The sequence below is a fragment of the Typha angustifolia genome, chromosome 15 (assembly GCF_048772165.1).
Source record: "Typha angustifolia cultivar Huaian chromosome 15, ASM4877216v1, whole genome shotgun sequence".
Taxonomy (NCBI): Eukaryota; Viridiplantae; Streptophyta; class Magnoliopsida; order Poales; family Typhaceae; genus Typha; species Typha angustifolia.
Genome location: NC_133253.1, coordinates 19482811 through 19507255, shown reverse-complemented (window position 1 = coordinate 19507255; position 24445 = coordinate 19482811). Strand labels below are relative to the sequence as shown.

Here is a 24445-nt window from a genome sequence, read left to right as displayed (position 1 = left end):
CTATTTTAAAGTGCTCTGTCGTCTGCCCTCCACCCTCGTGCGAAGATAGCGAGCGAAGCATAATTTTAACTCTTATCAAGCAGTGGGCCAACGTCATGCCTTCTTTGTCCTCGATTGGGCCTCTATCAAGGCCTTTCCCGCTTAGGGAATTGACCTTATCCAAACCACAATTGGCTGTTGGTGGATTGTTAGCGGTGGGGCCCAAGTCCTACGGATGGCCCGGATGCCATGGCACGCGCATGAAGCGGTGAGACGTCTACCCCTCCTCCCCATTTCCGTCCACTTGATCCCCTCAACCTCCGGTTTCCATCCGTTTCCCTGGTTCCTCTTCCCCATTCGCTATTATTTCGTTTTATTGATAAAAAGAGAGAATCAAACGCTTTCTCTATTTTTTTGTTGTCTTCTCTCTTCTTTCTTAATTCTTAATCATTCTCAAAAAGTATGGAAGGGAGTTCTTTGGATGATCTGATAGAGAGGTTATTGGAAGGGAAGAAGAACAAGTCCAGTGGCAAGAAGATTCAGCTAAGCGAAGCGGAGATAAGGAATCTCTGCGTAGCAGCCAAGGAGATCTTTCTAGGGCAGCCTAATTTGCTCGAATTGGAGGCGCCCATTAATGTTTGTGGTGAGATTCTCGACTGGATTTGTATTATTTTGTCTTCGTTCTTGAGATCTAAAGATATCCGATGAATTCGTTAAGATAGATTGAGATAAACCAGGTTGATGATATGTTTTCTTTGAAGATTTCGTTCGTAATTTTGCAATTTTCTTTTCCTTTTGATATACGATTATTCTGCAGTTATCATTCCTTGACGCCAGATCTGGCTTTTAATAATCTCAAAGTTTGCTTAGTTTATTGTGATTTCTTGCAAATTAATGATTCTTTTGTAGCTAGTTTTGTTGCTGATTCGTGTAAGATTTAACCAGATGCAAGCATTTTTATGATGCGCAACAAACTGCAGGGGTTAAGATTTTTGCATACTACTGCACGATTGGATAATTGCCAAAACCTCATCTCTTTCACTAATTTGCAAGGTGTATTGAAATATGATCTAGTAAATGTTAAGGCATGATTAGTTAATATGTTGGATCCATTAATGATTTAATATTAGAGTCGGATCTCAAGTTGAAACATCATTAGACCCCTTTTTAATCTCTATTTTATTTAGTTCTCATTTATTTTGTATCTGTATTTATAAAGGCAACACAATAGGGAGTGTTAGGGCACGATGAACAAATTTCGATTCGTAATCTAATAGTAAGAGCTTGGATAAGCTGATAAGTTATCACAATGTTGAAATTAACTACCTTTGTAGTGGTAAGCTGGCACCCAAAATGACCGTGTCCATGTAAACTGCATCTCCACTACTAGAGATATGATTGAAATTTGATTTATTTTGAATGTAATAAGATTGAAGTTTGACTTTTTTTCTTACAAATCTAGGATAACTTGCACTATCTAATCCAAGAACTTGAATTCTATTCATTCTTTACATTTTGTGGAATGTGGATTCTTATATGTGAAGTAGAAATTTTAATATGAAACGAAGCTCCCTTACTGCATAACCTCATTCTACCAGGTGATGTCCACGGCCAGTTCTCTGACCTCCTGCGCCTATTTGAATACGGCGGCCTCCCACCGAGCTCCAACTACCTCTTCCTCGGTGACTATGTCGACCGAGGTAAACAAAGCATAGAGACTATTTGCCTCCTCTTGGCCTACAAGATCAAATACCCTGACAACTTCTTTCTCCTCCGTGGCAATCACGAGTGTGCCTCCATTAATCGCATATACGGCTTCTATGATGAATGCAAGCGTCGATTCAGTGTCCGTCTCTGGAAGCTCTTCACTGACTGCTTCAATTGTCTTCCTGTTGCCGCTGTCATTGATGACAAGATTTTTTGCATGCATGGAGGCTTGTCGCCGGATCTACAAAGTATGGATCAGATAAGGGAGATTGAGAGGCCGGTCGACGTACCAGACCAAGGGTTGCTATGCGATCTCTTGTGGTCAGATCCTGATAAGGAGATCAAGGGGTGGGGGGAGAATGATAGAGGGGTGTCTTTTACTTTTGGAGCGGATAAGGTGGCCGAGTTCTTGAGAAAGCATGATCTTGATCTGATTTGTCGCGCTCATCAGGTTAGTATTTTATTTTTCGAGTAAGTCACTTAGTTTATGCCTCAAACCTTGTGCTCATTGAATTATCGAGCTGTTTATTTAAGCTAATCATACCATCGAACAAAACTACTAAACTATTAAACTATTAAATAAATTTTTTATAATAATTATTTAAAATTGGAGTCGAACTCATAACGTCGTTGGTCATAGTGAATAGTACCTATCAAATCTACAAAAGTTAGTGCATTTCCTCGGATAACTTTGATTCATGACACTGATTTGGATACTTCTCGACAGCGGATTCTCTGCAGCCTACTGTAGAAATATTACTGTAGCTGAGTGTTTGGCTTCTTGTGATTGGCTACCAACCATTAGGAAACCACCTCCCTTCTAGATAATATATATCCTTTTCTTCACCCAACTACAATTCTTATCTGTCCCTTTTCCTTCCTTTCCACGAAAACCACCCAAATATTAATTTAATGGAACAATCTAACATTCAGAGAGTATTCCTTGTAAATAAATAAGAGATGTTTTCTTTTCACCAATATATTAATAGAAGTTCTGTCTTTTTCCCCGGAATAATGTTTAGTAGGTGGCGATATCCCTGATATGCAAATTGACCAGATTAAAAAAATCTTCAATGCCAATTTTGATGACTAACTGGAGCTTTTCGTTACTTTCATGTACAATCTAATGCACAATTCTTAATGAAGCAGGTTGTGGAGGATGGCTATGAATTTTTTGCGGATCGGCAATTGGTGACGATATTTTCTGCCCCAAATTACTGTGGGGAGTTCAATAATGCCGGTGCATTAATGAGTGTAGATGCAAGCCTTCTCTGCTCCTTTCAAATCCTGAAGCCTTACTGAGGAAAGGTAGGAGGACATGGAACGGAGTAAAAGAGCTAATCTCCACGGGTGAAGCAGCCCGTATAGCTTTAGGCATAAGAGATTAACATAAGCAACTCTGCTTGCATTGATCTCCCTTCAAATTATTTACCAAAAAGATTATTTTGCAACCCCCTATATAGCAGCAGATTATGTATGATCCTAATTTAGTGCGTAAATGACCCAATCTGTGTACATAAATCTGATTAGATTTGATTATTTTTCGTTTAACTTTTTTTACGAGCAAAAGTTTATATTTTGCCACTGGGCACTGGCCCAGCAGTGGGCCGCATATTAACTGTAGACTATCTTTTAAAGATATGATTTGTCCATTCTATGCAAGTCAAATCACTAATCTAAGTCATATGTATGTACATTATATCATTAATTCCTTCTCGCTTTCATGTGCTGCCATGAATTTGTTACACCTTTATGCCCGGTAGATAAATGCCTACAAATTGGAGACGAAGAAGTACGTCTGGTGCTAAATGCAACTCCATTTTCATCAACCAATCTTGCTTTATTTCACTAATGCAGCTTCCCCTGTTTAAGTGCCACAGCAGAGGTTGATTAGACTAAAAGTTGCTACATTCTTGCCATAAATGAGGTACTCTAGCCTACTTAACGGTATTCATGCAGGTAGAAGACGGTGGCAAAATCGATACTTGTATCAAATCCAAGTTTACATAATAGATAAATAAATAGTAACTCAACGATCATGCAAATGGATACTCCGACTACGGATTTTATCTCGTAAAAGAGAGAATATTTGAAACTTCTATTAGTTGGATTGAAGATTATCCATAATACTTTTAGTACAATGCTCCTCGTGAGCAGCCGACCCATGGCAGAAGGCCACGATTCGGTCTTTGCGTCACTCGTTGCCACGTGGGCCCGGAAAAACTAATCAGACAACATGGGCCAAGAGGCCCAAGACGCGACGAACTCTGGATTTTCTTCCTTGTTTTTTGCTTACTTGCTAGCTATTTTGTTTTTTGTTTTGTCTTTTTTTTTTTTTTTTTTCATTTTTGGGACTACAGGAGTAATTAGATTTTAGAGCTTGGGTAGTCGGTGATTCTTGTCCGTGTGATAATGAATCAGCTGTCCGATGAGTGATCCTCCACATGGGATGATGGGAATCTTCCTATCACACGCTCTACTGGAAACAGAACACCCATCATCGAAAAAAAAGAAGAAAAATTCTCCGAAGTCAAACCACTCTCGCTTCCTCTGCTCTCTCTCTTGCTCTCTCTACTCTGGTATCCGAGGTCTTATACCGTCATCTCTCGTGACCAAAGAGTTCACGCCGGCGAAACCCTAGCTCTACTTCCTTTTATTTTCCTATGGACGGATCTGGCGTTGCCACCGCTCCGACGGCGGAGCCGGCGGCGGCGGAGCTGGAGGCGGCGGAGAGGCTCATCATGCGGTGGGACTCTGGGGCGCGGGAGGAAGACCGGATGCTATTCGACGGTGGAGATCGATCCGAGGCCAAGAAATACCTTCGAGCTGTTGACGAGATCCGCCGCTCCATTAAGGAGCCGATCGCCATCGGCAGCCCTCGGAGATTATCCTCTTCGTCGTCGGCGGCAGGGTCGTCGTCTCCATGCCCGGAGAACGCGATCCAGATCGCGATGGCGCGGCTCGAGGACGAGTTTCGTCACATCCTGGTGTCCCGCGCGAACGAGATAGAGATCGAATCACTCGTCGATCTGAGCTCTTTGTCCATGTCGAGCACTCTGGAATCGGAGCAGTCGGGCGTGTACTCCGACCATGGGGAGGAAGAGAGCCCGTTGGCGGCGTCGGAGGACTCGGAGGGGAGCAGTACCGTTGGGAGGCGGAGCAGCTACCGTTCGATGCGCAGCATCCGCGAGATCGATCTGCTTCCCTCCGACGCGATTTACGACCTCCGATCCGTCTCCGAGCAGATGATATCCGCTGGCTACGGCCGCGAGTGCGTCCAGGTGTATAGCTCCATCCGGAAGTCGGCGGTGGACCTCTGCTTCCGCCGCCTCGGTGTCGAGAAGCTCAGCATCGGCGATGTGCAGCGCCTCGAGTGGGATGCCCTCGAGTCCAAAATCCGCCGCTGGATCCGCGCCGCACGCGTCGCCGTCCGCGTCGTCTTCGCCAGCGAGCGCCGCCTTTCCGATGAGGTCTTCGGCGACGGTGACGATGCACCCTTCGCCGAGACCGTCAAGGGCGCCGCGCTCCAGCTCTTTGGATTTGCTGAGGCTATCTCCATCGGGCGGCGATCCCCGGAGAAGCTCTTCAAGATCCTCGACCTCCACGACGCCATCTCCGACCTCCTCCCCGATGTGTCAGCCATCTTCCAGTCCAAGTCCTCTGAGTCCATCTATATCCAAGCCGCCGAGATCCTTTCCCGCCTCGCCGAGGCAGTTCGCGGTATCCTTTCCGAGTTCGAGAGCGCCGTCCATCGGGATCCCTCCAGAATCCCAGTTCCGGGCGGTACAATTCATCCCCTTACTCGCTATGTCATGAATTACATCAGTCTCATCTCCGATTACAAGCCCACGCTCATTGAACTCATCGTCTCGCCTCCCTCCGCAAGCTGCCGAACTGCTGATGATCCCGAATTCGACATCCCGGAGTCTGAGAACCAATTGCCTCTCGCCTACCACCTGATCTGGATCATTTTTGTCCTCCAGCACAATCTCGAGAGCAAGGCAAGTCTCTACAAGGAGACTGCTCTCTCCCACCTCTTCTTGATGAACAACGTCCACTATATAGTCAACAAGGTGAAGGACTCGCCTGAGCTAAGGTTAATGATTGGGGATGACTACTTAAAACGGCTCACTGGAAAGTACCGGCAAGCGGCAACTGCTTACCAGAGAGCAACGTGGATGAAGATACTCTACTGCTTGAGGGATGAGGGATTGCATGCCAGCGGAGGCTTCTCATCGGGGGTCTCTAAGTCGACGCTTCGAGAGAGGTTTAGGGCTTTCAATGCTGCTTTTGATGAGGCTCATCGCACTCAGGCAATGTGGCATGTGCCAGATTCTCAGCTGAGGGAGGAGCTCAGGATCGCAATATCGGAGCTTCTGTTGCCTGCTTACCGGTCATTTCTTGGCAGGTTCCGGCAGCATATAGAGAATGGGAGGCACCCAGAGTTGTATATCAAGTACTCAGTTGAGGATCTTGAAAATGCTGTGTCTGATTTCTTTGAAGGCTGCCCGCCTCCTATTCTCAGTAGGAGGAGAACCCATTAAAGTGGAAAAAAAATGCAAAACTTTAAAGAGGCGTGTTGCAGTCTGATAAGGATATTGGCAGATATTCTTTAAATTCTCCAGGGAAATTGATCAGCCAATTGAATGTTAGCGGGACAGATGCTGGGCTTGCTTTCAGAGACTTGCATTTGTAGCTGACGAAGAGTTCTGCAACCAGAATCGAAGGCAATATCTTGTTGGAGCTGTGAAGAGCCTGTTTTACTTTGTCTCTGTAAGCATATTTGTTCAATTTATTACACTATCTAGTTTTTTTCGTGTAGCATGTTCATATAGAACACTGTTCATGTCAGCATCTTGGATAATCATATCGTATATCATCTTTCTTATTTATAAACTTCTTCTTTTTCATGATTTGCATAATTCTCTCTATCACTTAGTTCTTGCTACAAGGTTTTCTGTTACGCCATTCATCTCTAATTTTGAGATATTTTCAGGTTGAAAAGTAGTAAACTTGTATTGCCTTTTTCCTCCGAAAGTTTCATTGCTTAGAGAGTGACTGAACGACAGGATTAATGTAGACATTTAGCAAATCAATTGTTCAAATTTTCTTCTATGATGCACTGATGCTTCTTTTGACAGTTCAAAACAGAGAAATTATTATTTTTCTTCTAGAAGCTCAGTCATATTCACTGATTTCTCATTTGTAATCACATGATACAATTTGTTCCTTAATATTGTCTTTTGAAGATTTTAACCTTGTGCACTGCACTATGAAGCATTAAAGGCTCAACAATGATAACGTAGCACTGCATATAACTTATCTTTCTTATGGCCTTCCATTTGTCGTGCTCTCCTTTTCTTTCTTTCTTTCCATATCTCTTTTCTCTTTTCTCTTTCTTTTCACTTCTTTTTCTGTTTTACTACTGAATACTCTAATAAATTTTAGATTGGATTGCTGAATTCATATCTACCCAATTTTGAGTTGATCCTCTGTGGCCTAGGCTTGGTGGCCAAAAGATTTGATTTTGCATTCACAATAGGTGTCTAGTAGTCCTTGATGGCCACCTGAAACCTTATTTCCGTGTCCTAATTAAATCCCATCATTGAGCAACCATTGTCAATAAACCAAGCAATCCATGTTCAGCCTGCAATCCTGTCATGCTCTTCTTTTATGGATTTATTACATTCTTTTTCAACTAGAGTTGGCTAAGGCAAGATATAGACCTGTATACCTGAATTTTGGTTTCTTCATGGGAGCATGATGTTTGAAGCTATTTTCCAAGAAGACTTGAAGAGAAAGGTGTGAGCTGGTTGCCTTCTTATTCTATTGAACATGAATTAGTACCTTGCTTCTATTTTATAACTAATAGCTAATATTGGTCTCTCTGCATTCATGCATCTTAACATTTCATCATTGATACTGTTTTGCTTCTTACATGTCTCCCTTCTTATACAGGCATAATCCCTTAATACTCATCTTTCAGATCTCATTATGTGTATATCACAATTGAGATGGCATTTCCTGCTTCTCTTAGTTGTACCGGATAGCAATTGATTTTTTCTAATCCCTACACTTTCTCTGCCATTCTTTAATATCGAAGAGATATTCATGTCTGCAATTTCTATTTGCTAGATAGATGATCAAATTATCTAAATTGTCAATTATATTTCTATGCATCTAAGGCGAGTCCTCTTAAAAAAAGGGACCCCCTTACTTTGCCACCTCGCAGTCCTCACCAAGGATATTGGTGAACTTTGTTTTAGTCAAATCAGAAGTGCAAGAACAATTGCTTTTATAACCAGTGTGGAATCAGCAATCAGACTATCAGTTCCATCTATGTGACCTTTATAGCGGTGATTGCTTCATCATATGTATCTCATCATTTCTTTTCATCATCTTTAACTTCGAAGATTTTTTTTTCAACTCATATTTTGCTACAAATGTACGTTATCTTGTCAGTAACGGATATATCTTGGGAAGCGTAGTATGCCTAATAAAAGTTTGTTGTAATAGCTTGTGAAGCATACAGCAATAGTCTGCAGTAGATGAAGTTTCTCTCCCCCCCCCCCCCCCCCCCCCTTCTTTTCTAGCTTCATCATTTCTCCGTTTCCAACAGGTAAGTAAATCCTGGACACTAAAATACCACTCGTAGTGTATGATTTCTACGAATATATGCTACTCTTTTCTCAAAGAATAAATGCCAACATGCCCGGGTGTGCTATTAGACCAATTATTTGATTCATATTCTTATACTACTAATGGAAGAACTTTTGTTTTGGTGCCTGATTAAAAACAATTAATCGTGACTAGGCAGCAAAAGAACTGATTGGTTCATGAATAGCTATGTCGGTCTAGAATTGATTCGCTTCTAGCATATTGGAAATTACAAGCCAAGCTTATTCTAGTTTCAGGTCGCAATCTGGCAATGTTTATTTATACGAGACTTGACAAATCGTACTTAAGCATAATGATTCGGCTTCGTTGTGGATCTCAGAAACTTCTGCTCGACGATATCCGACCTCAAATACAGCAGAATTAGGCATATATCTTTGATTAGTTTGAGATGAATTAGTTTAATCCAATTCCAAGTTGTCCTTCTTCCTGACCTTCAAACAGCTGTTGATGGAACAGTAATGAAGGAAGACAATTCAAGAACAGGAGATTGTGAGACACATCAGTTGAACCGATCGTAATGGAACATTTCTGACAGCCTACAGACTTGGATCGCAGGATGCATGGAAAAAATAGCCTGCAATAATGCATGCCTGAATTCTGGCAAGAATAATTTCTCTTTCACCAATGAAAACGATAAGTCACATCAATGAACAGAAGAATTGAGACCAACTCAATCATGTTCAGTAAAAACTATGGTATTCATTAATTCCTAAATGCATTAATATTACCATTATGACAATGAGGTTCAATATACTGGCTACGAACAAATAGAGGATTAAAGTGCTACAAGAAGAAACAATATACCCTCAGATCTAGTTTCTTACAAACAGAAGAAAATAGTACACATCTTACCCCTCAACATCGAAAATCCCATTACATCTACTGTAGGGAGTTGTTGTAGATCAGTACAATCTGATAGACCATTCAGATATAAGCAGGTCATGATTACTATTCCCTTTTGTCTTCCTCAATATCGCCATTATGTAAGGTGGCAGTCGAAATGTTCAGTGTTGCTTTATCATCCGGTGAAGCAGGTGAGCCCCAGCCATCCTTCGGAGAGATAGGTCCTGGCTTTATTAAGGATAGAGTGTCCTCTCGGTCAAAGTCTTCACTTGCATCGTCTGAGTAAGCATATCTAGATGCAAATACAAAAATTCGTAAATGTATTAACAGGAAGAGGACTCACAAATCATGAACTACTAGTAGAAGCACGCATACAATGCAATCATCAGGCAATATATATTGAACGCACCAAGTCCTGTTAGAGTAAAGCTCTCAACTCTCGAGTATAGACATTCTACATACTCAATATTACACAGATCCAGAATGAATAAAAAGATGAATTCTAAATGAGAAAACATTATTGCTTAGATACAAGAAACTTGATCCAACTTAAATTTTTTAAGCAAATTTTTACACATTCATGCAAAAAAACACAGCAGTTACCGTTGGCATCATCTGTCCCTAACAACATTGTAGTTACACATACACACATAAAGGCACATTCCATAAGGCAATATATATATATATATATATATATATATATATATATATATATATATAAGAGCTAAAATTTGGTATTCCAGTGCCCAATGCATGAGGGGTAAGATGCATGCTGCTTTAGTTCTATTGCTGGAAGGATAATTTTGGTGGCTCAACAAGCAACACCATGGTGCACAGTGGAAAGCCATACCATAATATTAATACCTAAACTACTAATGACTGGAAATAAAAAAACAGAGGCTCTCTGTCCCTTGCTAAGATGATAACATCAAGTACCCTAAGAAGATACTATCAGAAATTTTACCTCATTGAGTTCTGAGAGGGGGCCCAAAGAGCACAAATGACACAGAGAAGAGAGAAGGAGAGGACTTGCCAAAAGGCAGGAATTATCCATGCACTCTGCCATCGCTCATTGTATACATCAGTTGATTTGAAATAAAGCTGCAGCAAGACAATAACCTTGTCATACCGGCAATTTATGCATCAGCAACATTATCTATATCACAGTCAAATTCTTTTAATTTCAAAGAACTAACTCTTCAGCACATCAGCTTTCATAGGTACGAGACTACTCAAGCTACTTAACTGCAATTTCCTCTTAATTAGCAGAACAAGCATTTACATTTTCAATAGTAAAAATCCCTTTTTCTCCATTAGGTTGACAGTAAAAGAACATTACCTCATAGCCAATCCAACCGACAGACACCACAACAGCCACTGCCAATGCATTTGTGAACTTCCTGTAAATGTCGAGCTTGGCCATTAACCTTCTTGCCTGTGAACAACCAAAAGAGCCTTACAGTTGTCACTTTATTTTTTCCAGAAATTCTGGGACTAACAGAAGTAGAGAGAATATAGTAATTGATAAAGAAAGAAACACATAAATGAGAATTATATTCTTATCATAATCTCAGGAACTGATGATGTGCAGCCATGAAGGAATGAATTAAGAGATGAACAAATACCAAGGAAAATTATATATGCTAACCTGGAGTTTATCCAGCGTTTTGGATAGAGAAGTGAATATCCACAGAATGAAGAAAGCATCCAGGATTGCCACTGGAAGAACCAAAAACAATCGTGCTTTCCCAGATAGATCACTTACAGCACCAACATTTTCTACCAATTCAAGAATCTCTGATGCCAAAAAGAATGTTGCTCCAAGCATAATAACCTTTGAAGTGAGTCCACCCAGTGTAGGCCTGACAACACCAAACCCCATAGAAACAACAAGAATGATAACACGAGCCACGGTTCTTTTCACAGTACCAAATGTTACAGCCCAAAATGTGATACCCATTGGACGAACTCCAGTCTCATTGAACTCAGCATAGTCAAAGTACCACAATGCCATCTCAAACATTCCCAACGTAATGACAATAGTAATGCAATTCTGAAGCGGAAGAACCTCTCTCCAAAATCTTGCATACTGAGAGAACCAAAAGACTGCAAGTATCACAAAAGCAAATGACATGAAACCATAGAAGTTCATGAGAGGAGCCATCCTTCCAGGAAGGTAGCCTGTAGGGTTCTTCCATATTGTTTTCCCTTCTATCTCCACTCCATCAAGAGCTGGATCACAATATATAAAATACATGTTGTACATTCCACTTCTAGTTATCGGTAAGGTCCGTGATGGTAGTGTAGCTTCAAGATCCTTTCCATTGAAAGAAGCAAAGAGTACTTGTGGCCAATCAGGATTCTGTTTAGAGATGCGGTGAATTACAGTGCCTTCTGTGCAAGCTCCTAACTTTGCCAGATCTGGGGTGCAACAAACAGCTCTCTGACCGCCATATGCTGACCCACCGATTGTCTCCCGGTCTTCCACCTCAAAGATGATTGCTTGCACCTTGTATGAATCAGTTTCCTTAACAGAGTCAGCAGCTTTCTCAGGCCTCCTAAAAGTTATCTTGTCGAAACTGTTTTTTAAAACCAGAAGATGAGAACAAGAGGAGAAAAGAACACCATGAGAAACTGTTGGCCAGAAATTCCATTAGCTACAAAAGTTAGTTTGTTGTCATGCAATTTAATTGTAAGTAGAAAAATGAAATGCAACCATCTACATAAAATCTTCATTCTTAATGTAATAAAACCTCAGAAGCCGAATTGACTATACCCTCCAAAAAAATAATCTTGGATCAAGAATCAGAAACAGATGTTGAAAATATTTTTGGCACATTGCTCACATCTTAAGGCCAAAAACATGCAGCGACCAGCCAATTTAATAGTCAGGGGGGTCAGCACACTAGGACTAATTAAAGCATAATGGATTACAAAAAACTTAGAGCTTCCTAATGACAGTAACAGAAAACTAGCAAGTAACATTCCGCAAAGTCAACTACTTTCACTAACAACAGAAACATTACTCAAGTAATTCTTATGACTTCTACGCCTCTGATTTCTTCTCTAACAAGACTACCGAACGATCCTTGGTCTCAATCAAGCGACTAAAACGAATAAGCTCTAGAATTAGTTTTAACCAAAGAAAAGCTTAAATGGGATCCGAGGGACTCAGATCCAAGTCGAATTCATATCAGATCTCAACGCCAGACCTTCGAATTTCCCTTACAAATCCCAGATTCACAATCGGGTCAACCCAAGTTCCCCCAAAGCCCCGAAGACTCAACCCATCACAGTAAAGATCAGAAATAGCCAGATCTATCCCAGATCAAAGTTCGCAAAATGCGGATATCTGATACAGATAAGCTCTCGGATATAGGAGTTGGTACCGGATAAAGGAATCGCCACTGCCTCCGGCTGTCGTATTGGGGTTTGGGAGCGAAGCGTAGAGCCCCTCACTTCCACCATGGAGGATGAATGCGTTCCCCCGTTTCGCGAACTTCTCACCTCGGTAGTCGTGCACCGAAGCATCGGCCAAGAAATCGAAGAAGAGCAAGACGACGACGACAAGTGAGATAGAAGAATTAATCCACAGATCCGCCCTCGCCATTAGAGCTCCTCTCCTCTCTCTCTCTCTCTCACACACACAGAGGAGTAGGAGTAGCAGTAGTGTGGCAGAGGGGGGGAGAGAGAGAGAGAGAGAGAGCTGGATCTGCTACTTAGTGTGGAGTGAGAAAGGAGTCGTCGGTAGAAGGAGTGTTGAGGAGGAGACTCAAAGCCGAGAAGATTATTTATCGGTCCTTTCTTCCGATATACTTATATTAGTCGGTGAGGGGCTGGAAGAATTAATAATTGAGCCTAGACCAGGAGCTCGGCGACTCACATGACAGTCGTCACTCATTGGCTCATAAGTGATCTGATGAGTTGTAAATGTTTAAAAAATATTTTAACCTTAAGTGTAATTTGCCACATTTATAAATACAAACACATTTTAAATCAATTATAAATTAAGATTCTGGTCTCTTAGTAGAGATTCAGATGTCTTAAACCTGAAATACTAATCAAGAGACGATTTATTACAAAGTATTATAGAGACATGTGGGAAACCTAGCAATCCACTATGCAAATGGATCACAAAATTAAAGTGAATACATATGAGTGCTCGTAGAATTGAAGGTGGCACTTCCAGACAACTAGACCCAATAAACTCGACAGGATCAAACAAATGAAGATCCAACCCCTATAAATTCAGATTCTGCCAGAGGGAAATAAGTTCGCTTTTTACCTGTCAGACCAGTGAGAACCATTTGTATGATGAGAAGAGAATAAACATGATAGCCAAGAAGTTCACCAATTTCAGACTACTAAAAGAATATACAACCGAGATCGATCAATGTGTAATTATGGACAGTGGTCCTGAGAGACTTCCAAAATTTAAAAATAAAAAATAAAGGATATAGCACAAGCATTTCTACTTAAAAAAATAAAAATAATGAGCAATAGACAATCCTGTAGAAAATATAATCATGTTGTCGGTCTCAGATTATCAGTATCTTCCCCCCGTTCGGGGAGCCTCATGCATGCAAGCAAGCAGACTTCTGAAAAGCAATAACGGAAGTACAGAAAGTAGCAAGTTGATATGAGCTCTAGAGATCCTGTTGATGGATTTTGATATCAATGGAGAAAAGCATCTCAGGCATACATGTCAGAAATTGACAACAGGATGGTAAACTAGAAAAATTGCAACCAAGAAATGTATTCCAACAAGATAAATACTAACCCACGTAGTCACTAATGTAAATAAGAGTACACAGCCCAATAATAATGTAGCAGAAACTTTAGTCTCAAGATAAGTTGCAAATGAAGAAAAAACAAAATCAAAATAGCACTTTCAAGCACTCAGGTTAAAAAATAACATAAATTTCTTGCAGAGTCCACTTCGATAGATCCCAAAGCTGGAATGAGATGAGATAAGGTTCTGAAAAGCCCAATAAGAGAAGCTGTGATAAAAATTTGCAGCCTCAACTGGTTAAGGTACCAAATATAAAGCATGGCATGAAGGAATTGGATGTCAGTCAAAATCAAGGAACTCCATCCTCTTCCTCATAGAACCTTTAAGATCTCTGGCATCTTTTTCTGCTTTCTCAGCCTGCAAAAGGTCAAAAGAAAAAACAATGCGTTAGAGAACCTCTGGCTTGATCATCACCAAGTAGATAATGCCCAAATATGTGGAGGATAGATGGACTGAGAAGAAATAGGATAACCAAATAACTTAAATGCAAAAGCACATGAGATGATTGCTTTTTCCAAGAAACCAGAGAAATCAAAACTAGCATTATAGCCTTCATTTAAGATAAGCTTCTGCTGGAAACATAATATATTGGTCTCTTGTACAATGAACTTACACAACATGCCGCATCTCGACCACGTACAAAACTACTAACCTACCATTTCTCCAAGAGCCTCATACCATATATTGACTATATAATTGTTCCTTCAGACAGCATCATCCCCAGACAGCCCTTTCTTTCCCAGCTTTTGGACACAAACACAAGCCTCTTAAAATAGAATTGCTTCGGATATTAAGAGAACTCACTTATCTACAAAAGCTTACTCTTAGGTAATACGCAACCAAATCTTCCTAGTCTTGTCAATGTTCTACCACGTGCAGGATGCCAAGCAGTGAATATATCTTTATTACTGACCAGCAATTTATACATAATATCTCTTTAATGTTAAGTTATTAACATAAAATATTGACCTCCTTATTACCGTCTAACATAGGTCTATCAAGCATTTTAGGAAATAAACATTCATGTCTTAAAGACTATAATCAGTGACTTAGTTGATCAAATCAACTGCTCATATAAGAACACTGAAAACTATCAGCAGCACATAGCTTCAAACAGAAGTGGCAAAAATTTCCTGTCTCTAAAGATAATAAATCCCACGGGATAATACATACCCTTCTAATTTCTGCCTCTGGAACTGGAGTCATGTGAGCAGGAAGTTCCTCTTTCTCACGATCCTGTGCATTCACAAACAATAGCTTTTAATGCATCAACAGAAGGAAATGGCATCACATTAAGATTCTAGTGATTTCGTATGTATAACAGGGGTCCATACCAGTTCTCCAATTAAAACGACATTCTCCCCACGGATCACATATAAACCAAGCGGAACATCACAATATAGATCTCCCACAATGACTCGCTCACAGGCACTCTGAAGAACAACATTTGCTGTGGTAACACCGACCATACAAATATAAGATTTGATATGAGATATCTTGTGCAAAACCATGCCAAAACAAAGAAAGAAGAGATGCATACCAAATTGATCAAATGAACAGAGAGTGCCTAATAGTTTTCGTCCATCTCGTAATAAGACAATCAGTTTCTCTGCCAAATGAACAAAATGGAAAAGATATAAGGAGCTAGCCAATAATATATTGAAATGTAAAATGTTTTGATTGTTATGATAAAGTAAACGTTTTAGTTAACTCAATAATGCAGCAATTTCAAATGGAAAGCATGTGGTATAATGATCACTAGTAACCTACTTCTCAGAACCATAAAAAACCAGTTGCTGCAAAATCTTGTGTAGTAAATTTATCAGTGAGGATATGTCAGATCTCTATAAAAAATTGTACTTAAATTCGGTGATGATACAAACTGGTGAACAAACATATAATTAACCCTCAAGTAGTCAAAAATATGTGCTATATTCAACTTTCAAGAAAACGAACAGTAGAATCAAATTTCATCCTAAGTTCCAGGCTGGAATTCAGATTTTGAGTATTTGTTCACTAGTTTGTTTGAGCACCGAACTTCGGTTTAAATTGGCCATAACCTCAATGAATTTAGGCATTTTACTTTTTTGTCGAGCACCAGAATTATCACAGTCTGAATCCAAGATTCCAAATATCATGCCTCTGATAATTCTACTCATCCAACTTTGCATCTCACGTTATGCCAATTGCTTTTAGTACATATGTCCTCATTGCTTAAAAGAAATAAATAGTCCAGACTCCAGACAAATAAAAAAATTCAGAAGTCTTGAAAAGGAAAATCCCATACACCAACTGGAAGGTGCATCTAAGTTTCAAACAACTTCAATTAAAGGACTCTAATTTTATGATGTTATCTCATTAATTACATTCAAAATATATGAAAGGCATCAAAACTACTTTTTCTGTTGAATATTTTGGCACTAGGTTCTTTCTAGTGCATCATTCATTCCTGTATTCCCTTGCTGAAGTGAGACATAAAACCAGCTACTGGCTGGACGACAACAATTGCAATTAATAAATCCAAACGATCCCAAGAAAGTCACCCTTTCAAGCCTGCTAAATACCAACCAATCAGAACTCCCTCGTTTATCACGGTTCTGGCCCTCTCTCCATTTCTTTTGCATCATCACCCAATAAAAAGACCACCTGGAATATTGTAGCCAGACCAATGTAAAGTATAACTGAAGTCCAGTGACCTAGATTCAAACATGATATTCAACAGATCTGTGTTCCCAATTCTAATTCGTTCTTCTATCTCCTTTATTTTGGTAGACTTAGGTGGTGCAAAATTAATTCCCCATCAAAAGCTCATCATGGAGACACAGTTCGAGAGAAACTTACTGTCAAGAAAGCTTGCAAGTGAGGTGGAGAGAAATATATCTTCCGGTCCCGCCCAAGACATCGTAAGCTAAATTTTTCGGCCTGTCTAAAAACACCGAAATCCACTCCAAAAGCGCAAAAAAATCGCATTGGCAGTGGGAGCTCCCAGGTTCTCGACCCACTCGCCCCAACGCTCCTCAAGCAAGGAGAAAAGAACAAAATTTTCTAGATCCAGCCAGGAATTCCGATAGGAGAAGGATAGAATTAGAGGCTTCTCCTTAGGAATCAATGATCCCACAAGACTCCGACAAGAATCAAAAGGAGGTAAGGGGGTTTGCTCTCTAGGGTTTTCTCCTCTTTGCCTCTCGTTGAGAGAGGAAACGAGGGGAGAAATGCAAGGACCACTGAAAAGGAAAGACCCTCGACTTCTACTTCGCCTAGCTTTGATGGATCGCGTACGCGACCGAGAGGATAAATATCTGTCGGACAGCACGTTTACGTGACACGTACACATTAGAACAGGTCGTACCAATTATCTTACGTGGCATGCCGTAGAAACGTACCAACAATTTTAGAAAAGTTTAGTAACCTTTCCTACATAACCAAGGAAAGTCGGCCACTCTAACCCCCAGCTTAGCTGGATTTGATACCTCGATTGAACAGTAAACAGCAGGTCTCATTTCTTAGGAAAGAATACTTAGTTCGATATAAAAATTAAAAAAATATTTAATTACTGAACTAAATTAGTCTCTAAACTCAAAGCAAACAAGTAATATCTAGGCAAGTTTACTTCAAACATTTGTTAGAATTCAAACCGACCAACTACGTATCTCAACCACTACCATATCAATCTAGAGAGGTGCAAGTTTCATTAATACTTAAATACATGAAGAAATAAAGCAAGAAACAAACCTGTCACTATAGGAGACGATTCTTAGCTGTGATGACTTTCATTAATTATATGCACAAAGAAATAAAGCAAGAAACAGACCTGTCGCTATAGGTCTCGATTCTAAGCTAGGATGCCTCGAAGGCTCGAAGCAGTAGGACCAGCTCCGGAAAGAAAAATAATGGAAAGGAAAAAGTGATGTATTGATTGCAGGGAACGAACAAAAATCAGACAGCAACTAGACTTCAAACAACATTTCTCCGTCCAAGTGCCAACATAGAAGAATCATTCAAGGCAAGTTGGTGCTGTGGGCTGTGGGTCGTGGCGCCATCAAGATAGGAAAAAAGGAGATAGAAATTGTTCAATGAACAAAGCATTTTACATAAGAGAAGAAATGATAGTAAAGTTTGTCTACTTTATTATTAGAGAAAACAGAATGTGGACAGTAATATCTAAAGAAACCCTTGATGGCAAACAGACACATTATTCTGCACAAAAAAAATTCTTCGCAGATCACTTGACTGTCGTAAGTTTCTGCTCAAATCAAATTGACAACATTCACTTTCAAGTCATATCAATGGAAAGCATCAATGCCTGTTTTTATAACACTTTACAGATGAGCTGATGCAGGAAGGAGGATTCACTATGCTGAAACCATTACATATGAGACAATCTTGACAGATCCCGTTGCTGGACGTCAAAATTTTGAGCAAAAGAGTATGAAATGAACCTTAAAAATAGTGCACCAATATCTAACTATTATATTTAAAATGCATAACCTTCAAAAAGGGAAACTTTGTGCAAGTTCTGATGCTCATACATTTACCAAGTAGCCATCTGACCCTGCTTGACCTTCATATTTCCATTTTCCTCAACCTTGTCTGATGATGTAAGGCCATCTCATGGATTACAGGACGAATATTAAAGTAACAAGTCTATGAATTGCCATCATCCACACAAAGCTGTATGAGTTCCCTTTACAAATTGAAGAATAGATAAGCTACGCTGCTAATATCTGTAGTCTGAAGAGAGCTGCTTGTGTGAAAACTGTGTGCCTCGCAAGAGTATTCTAAAGCTCATCATGCTTCACAATAGCTGCATGATGAAGAAAGTACACATATAAACATAAAAGGAATTCATGATCCAGTCATAACATATATATAAAGGTCCTAGATTCCATATGATAGAAAGGTAAAGAATGCACTGATAAAAGAAATATGCTAGGCAGATTTGCAAGAACATCTGCTCATTGTTAAACTTTTATAGATTAATATAACAAGAATTCTCTGAATAGTTTACAAATACTCGTAAACAGAAGCACCAAACAAAAGAAAAGTGTTAAAAAGATAACACTACTGAAAGAATGGAGGACTAACCGGGTGGCATGTCCCCAAAGAAAAAAGAAATTTCTCTGGCAGCAGATTGAGGTGAGTCTGAACCGTGAACGCAATTTCTTTCAGAATCCAACCCACATATGGCTCTAATGCTGCAAACCGAACAGAAATGTGCACACAATTAAACTAATAGCAGAGGCCATGATGAATATATTGATGATTCTATCAATATTATGCATATAATTACGAGTATCCCCAATTAAGCTATAATATGTAGAAGGTACAAAGGTTAGCAGCCAAGCTCGTATAAGACACAAGGTTTGACCAAGTAACAATCAGAATAGTGAACATTATAACATAAGTGAGATATTTGTCAGAAAGAAAGGCTTAGTTTACAACCTAAAAGTTGCCATAGGAGATCTGGCAGGCTTAAGGAAGTGTTTATAACTTAAATATCGATGTCCTAAGCTCAAAAACTAAAGATCCTAAAAAATTGTTTATTAGATCTACAACATTTTGAAGGCCTATATATATATACAAGACAATTACAGACTAATTGTGAAATACCTGTCACATATAATCATCAGAAATAAATGGTCCTACAAGCAGCAAGTGATATTTGAGGCCACTATCGAGAAAATCACCTTAAAAATATATTCTCTAAAGGATATAGAGAACTGGTGAGTGTGAGACTTATTATTGCATTGGGAAGTCAACAGAACTGATAATCTATTTACATGCCTTGACTCTGATAATTGCAACCATAAAGCAAGATAAACAATTCAAAATTATATATCTTGGCATGCAAATTCAGTCAGGCACACCACATAAGTCCATGCACATAGACATGTATATATCTTGTCATTATTCAAAATGCTCCACGGATAGTGTATTTTGCTCTGTGAATATCAAAAACCCTTCCCTATTTGTCAAAAAAAAGAATGAAATTTCTAACCTGTTAGGATGAGAAATTTTTGCCTTTCTTGCATCAGTTGGTCCAATCAAAGAACGCCAGTGTGCGATGGCATCAGATTTTTCCAGAACCATAATAAAAACTGGGCCACTAAATATCAAAAAAATTAGTTAGTAACAGGCACATCGCCTTTATTAGAAGAAGATAGATAACACAGAAGGGAACTTTATAACATCCAAGTGTCTAAGGTTCATTTGAGTCCAGCATAGGAGATACTTCACTAAGCCACGCACCATTGCAACTAAAAAAGGATGCCTTGGAACCAGATAGAGCTGATAATTTCATGGAAAGCAAGTTGGAAAAACTGCAAAAATAAGTATACTATCCAGTAAAAAATGACACATATAGTATTCATTGATGAAGTGTCCAGATTATCATTTAAATTAATCAAACATGAGGACTTAAGGAAATCAGAAATCCAAAATAGTTACTGATGATATATGCACACCACAATTCCAGCAAGACAAGGATATAAGAGATAACACGAGAGTTTATAAACCAACAGGAAATGTACTACGTCAAAATAAAGAAAGAAACAGAACTCCAAAACAACTGAAGGACAACAAAATAAAAGAAATAGAAGACATAATGCATGTGTTCATTTTGGTAACTAAATCTCAGAACCAAAAAGAATAAATTATTAGAGTTCATCTTAAAATCATAGTATGAGGAAAAAAATACTCTAGACATGGTCACTGAAAAGATCGACAGTCAATGTAGGCCATATTTTGAGTATAGAAAATTCAACCAAATTATTGTGCGCAAATTCCCTGGTTGGGAGTTTTCAACCAAGTATAATAACAAAATAGCGGCCTATCATCAAATTCATTTTTAACATATACTAGAATTGTTGGCGATAAATAACTTCATATCTCCTAGATGAGAATGTAAAATGCCACAACATCCTGCCTTGGCTATTGCCCAATGTCCGTGGCCACCAAGTTAACAACCAATCTTAGCTCATTCTGGAAGACATTCCATTTCCTTTATTTTCAGCTTCCAGTATGTAAATGTAAAATTTTCTTTAGAAACAACTCAAATGCCATGTATGGAAAGATTAATTCCAATAAAAGATAAAGTAATCACTTCAAAAACAAACATACCTTGTCATGTACTTAACCAGGCTCTGAAAAAACTTCTTTTCTGAATGTTCAGCATAAAAGAGTGTCGCTTGTTCCACATCAAGATGAACCGTCGTCTCTCTGACGATATTAAATCCAGATTCCAAAATAACGTTCTTTATTTTATTTGTGTAATTACCAAGCAAGCCATCTGGTTTTATCATAGCCAAAGTTTTCTCCTTCTCAACAGCCCCATAGATTTGAGACCTGAATCTCCCACGAAAGTCCCTATCTCTCGTAAGTATAATCATCAAACACAAGCACAGTATATTGTACATTAAACTGATGCTATTAGGATAATACAGAAATAAACTCAACCAGCCAGATTGTTGCATTATATACAACAAGGGTATCACGTATCAAAGCACCTTCAAATTTTTTAGAACCAACAGGTTAGAATAGGAGTAACTTACGACAATCAAGCATCACATTAAACTTACAAGTTTCTATAAATGCTTCGGAATTTGTTCGACATCAGGGTAGAAACCCCAAGGGTTTTCAGGAGGGGAAGAAAGGAGATTAGAAGAAACCTTAAACTGGCTTACTGCTTACCTCGAGATAAGGATGGAGAGGAGTGAGAGGAGGAAGAGGAAGAGGAGGAGGAGGGAAGGCGAGGACACCGAGATCCCTCCCATCTCCGGCGAGGCGGGAACCACAGATCCTCCGGAACACGCGAAGGAGGTCACACGTCCGCTGCTTGGGCGACGGTCGAGATTTGAGCGGATCCGAATTAGGCTCTTTAGGAAGTGTAGTGCGAATCCGACCCGGCAACGACATATGAGTTTTAGGTTCCAGTATATAGCAGCCAGTAAGCTTGCATGAGTCGGACTCGGCTTAAGTAGATAATCCAAGCAAATCTATGGAAAAGTTTATTCCTATTTTCTTAAAGACTAATGCACCTGAAACTTCCAAACTATTGTTCATTTTTACATGAACTTTATTTATTTATTTTTCATAACACAGACCCTAATATTTACATAAAATCTTTAAAATACTTTTGTTGCTAGTTGTTCCTTAAAAAAATAATAAAAAACATCACATAATTATCACATGATTAATTTTCGATTCTCTAAAAATTATTTTTTATCTTTTGTGTATTAAGGCAAATAAAAGGAGAAAAAAAAATGAAGATATAAAACTTATTTGATATTTTCTTAAAGGCATAATTTCTTTTTACCCCTTTAACTATCATTTTTTTATAATGATTCTCTAAACTTATTTTAGTATATAATAACCTCATAAATTGTTAGAAATATTTCACTTGATTCCTTACGTTAGGAGTTATTATTGCTGTATAATTTTTTTTCCTAAATTACTGAAAGACTAAGTTAAAAATTTTATACATATAAAATATTGAATAAATCAGTGTTTTAGGATTAGACAAAAAATGCTTAACAGTTCGAAGTTCTTGTCTAAGAAAGAAACGCTATTCAGTTCAGTATTTTTATTAGAAATATAATAAATTGAACCCTATTTGATAAATAAATTGATGTTAATCTATTCTGTTAAATATATTTTGCAACAGGGCTAGTTCTGTCAAAAACTCCTTATACTTGTAGTTTGCCCTTCTTTCGTTTCGATTCAAAAGTACCCAAATTTTAGGTGAAAAGGAGATCATACCACGCCATTATAGCGTGCCCCCACTGTTAGCTGTTCACCATCACCAGTAGAGTACTAGCAAAGTGCTCCTCTTTCATCCGTTCTATGTAGGGGTGGCAATCGGGTCGGGTTAGCCGGGTTCGGGTCGGGTTAAGATAGTACTAACACGAACACGACCCGTTTAATAAACGGGTCAATTTTTCTAAACACGAACACGACCCGTTTATTAAACGGGTAACACGACACGACCCGTATAACCCATTTAATAAATAAATTATATTTTTTATATAACCCGTTTAACCCGTTTAATAATATATTATATTTTTTATTCAACTCATTTAACCATCTGTTTAACCCGTAAATACAACCCATTTAAATTTACATCCATTTAACCCGTTTAGAGTTAATCGGCGTAATACATCACCCGCAGGCCGCAGAGATAAACTATCACAAATTTACACAAATCCAGCATAATTTACAATATTGTAGGAAAATTTAGTAAAAATAAATTCAAATGTCTCAAGCTTCAACGTTGGTGTTGACAAAGCAGCAGCGGTGGAGGCAAGGCTCTAGGAGCTGGCTCCCATGGCGCGAGCTCCGGATCTGCCAAGGAAGACGAGGTGGTCGGTGCAGCTAGGGACGGAGAGGCGATTGGAGGAGAGTGAACACATCAAAGAGAGGAGAGGAGGGCAGGCGGAGACGGGGAAGGGGATGGAGGCACCGTGGCAAGCAGATACAAGGACGGAGGCACCGCGGCAGACGGTTGCGCCAAGCGGAGAAAGAGCGGGGGCGGCAGGCGGAGATTGCAGCACGGCGGCAGGCGAAGACTGCAGCACCGCAAAAAGCGAAGACAGGGAGAGGAGGAGAGGAGACACGGCAAGCGGAGAAAGGGAGCGGGGGCGGCAGGCGGAGACTGCAGCACCGTGAAAAGCGAAGACAGGGAGAGACTCGGTGGTGGGCGGTAGGTGGAGACAGAGAGAGGAGACGGCAGGCGGAGATGCAGGAGATGGGGAGTGCAGATGGCAGGCGGAGACGCGGGAGGTACGGGAGACGCGGAGTGGAGACGGCAGGAGGCAGGCGGAGATGCGGGAGGCGGCAGGCGGAGACACGGTGGCAGACGATCGCCGCTGGAGAGAGAGATTAGAGATGGGGGCAAATATTTGGAAAGGCAGAGGCGGCTGGAGTGGAGAGTGGGGAGGGTTAGCCGGTTAGGTATATATATATATGTATATATATATATTTGAGAGAGAGGGTTAGGTTATATATTATATATATATATATATATATATAAACGGGTTGGCGGGTTAACCCGACCCAACTAGACCCGACCCGTATAATTAAACGGGTCAAACGGGTCAAAACGGGTCAGTTGTATAAACCCGAACACGACCCGTTTATTAAACGGGTTAGACGGGTTGACCCGTTTATGACCCGAACCTGATTATACCAAACCCAAACCCGATTAAATGCCGGGTTATCGTGTAGGGTTATCAGGTCGGGTCAAATTTTGCCACCCCTAGTTCTATGTGCACTAGTTTTGTTGGTTCCCTTTATCCTATTCATGAAAAGCATCGACCCTGACATAAGATATAGTCGGTGGGATTGATTACGACCACCCATCCAAATTCCAAAGTCTTATATTCCATTACTTCTATATACCTCTTGAGCTTTATGACCAATGTAACCGAGTCTCTCGTTATAAGGAGGATT

At 39.7% G+C, this 24445-nt stretch overlaps 5 protein-coding genes across 6 annotated transcripts; 2 read left to right on the top strand and 3 right to left on the bottom strand.

Moving 5' to 3' along the window:
- The first annotated feature begins 261 nt into the window (after window positions 1-261).
- LOC140779724 (serine/threonine-protein phosphatase PP1-like) lies at window positions 262-3378 on the top strand. 2 transcript variants are annotated; one of them, XM_073124961.1, is made up of 3 exons: window positions 262-622; window positions 1578-2137; window positions 2833-3378. In XM_073124961.1, the coding sequence occupies exons 1-3, from the start codon at window positions 442-444 to the stop codon at window positions 2986-2988; spliced, it is 897 nt and encodes a 298-aa protein (XP_072981062.1). In that variant the 5' UTR covers window positions 262-441; the 3' UTR covers window positions 2989-3378. The 2 variants fall into 2 exon arrangements, with proteins under 2 accessions (XP_072981062.1, XP_072981063.1); XM_073124962.1 differs by having other exon boundaries at window positions 265-622; window positions 2836-3374.
- A 749-nt stretch (window positions 3379-4127) lies between these two features.
- Window positions 4128-6582, top strand: LOC140778256 (exocyst complex component EXO70A1-like). The gene has a single exon (XM_073122887.1). It carries the CDS (start codon window positions 4350-4352, stop codon window positions 6228-6230), a length of 1881 nt encoding a protein of 626 aa, XP_072978988.1. The 5' UTR covers window positions 4128-4349; the 3' UTR covers window positions 6231-6582.
- A 2461-nt stretch (window positions 6583-9043) lies between these two features.
- Window positions 9044-13002, bottom strand: LOC140777511 (uncharacterized). The gene is made up of 5 exons (XM_073121671.1): window positions 12597-13002; window positions 10856-11786; window positions 10547-10642; window positions 10172-10308; window positions 9044-9499 (listed from the first exon to the last, which is right to left on the bottom strand). Exons 1-5 carry the CDS (start codon window positions 12815-12817, stop codon window positions 9313-9315), a joined length of 1572 nt encoding a protein of 523 aa, XP_072977772.1. The 5' UTR covers window positions 12818-13002; the 3' UTR covers window positions 9044-9312.
- Window positions 13003-13963: 961 nt separating this feature from the next.
- Window positions 13964-17248, bottom strand: LOC140777512 (sm-like protein LSM1B). Its single transcript, XM_073121672.1, has 5 exons — window positions 16841-17248; window positions 15540-15608; window positions 15334-15449; window positions 15173-15235; window positions 13964-14356 (listed from the first exon to the last, which is right to left on the bottom strand). Exons 1-5 carry the CDS (start codon window positions 16899-16901, stop codon window positions 14279-14281), a joined length of 387 nt encoding a protein of 128 aa, XP_072977773.1. The 5' UTR covers window positions 16902-17248; the 3' UTR covers window positions 13964-14278.
- Window positions 17249-18160: 912 nt separating this feature from the next.
- LOC140778911 (probable nucleoside diphosphate kinase 5) lies at window positions 18161-21925 on the bottom strand. Its single transcript, XM_073123812.1, has 5 exons — window positions 21689-21925; window positions 21119-21343; window positions 19998-20105; window positions 19085-19194; window positions 18161-18803 (listed from the first exon to the last, which is right to left on the bottom strand). The coding sequence occupies exons 1-5, from the start codon at window positions 21769-21771 to the stop codon at window positions 18778-18780; spliced, it is 552 nt and encodes a 183-aa protein (XP_072979913.1). The 5' UTR covers window positions 21772-21925; the 3' UTR covers window positions 18161-18777.
- Between the last annotated feature and the right edge of the window lie 2520 nt (window positions 21926-24445).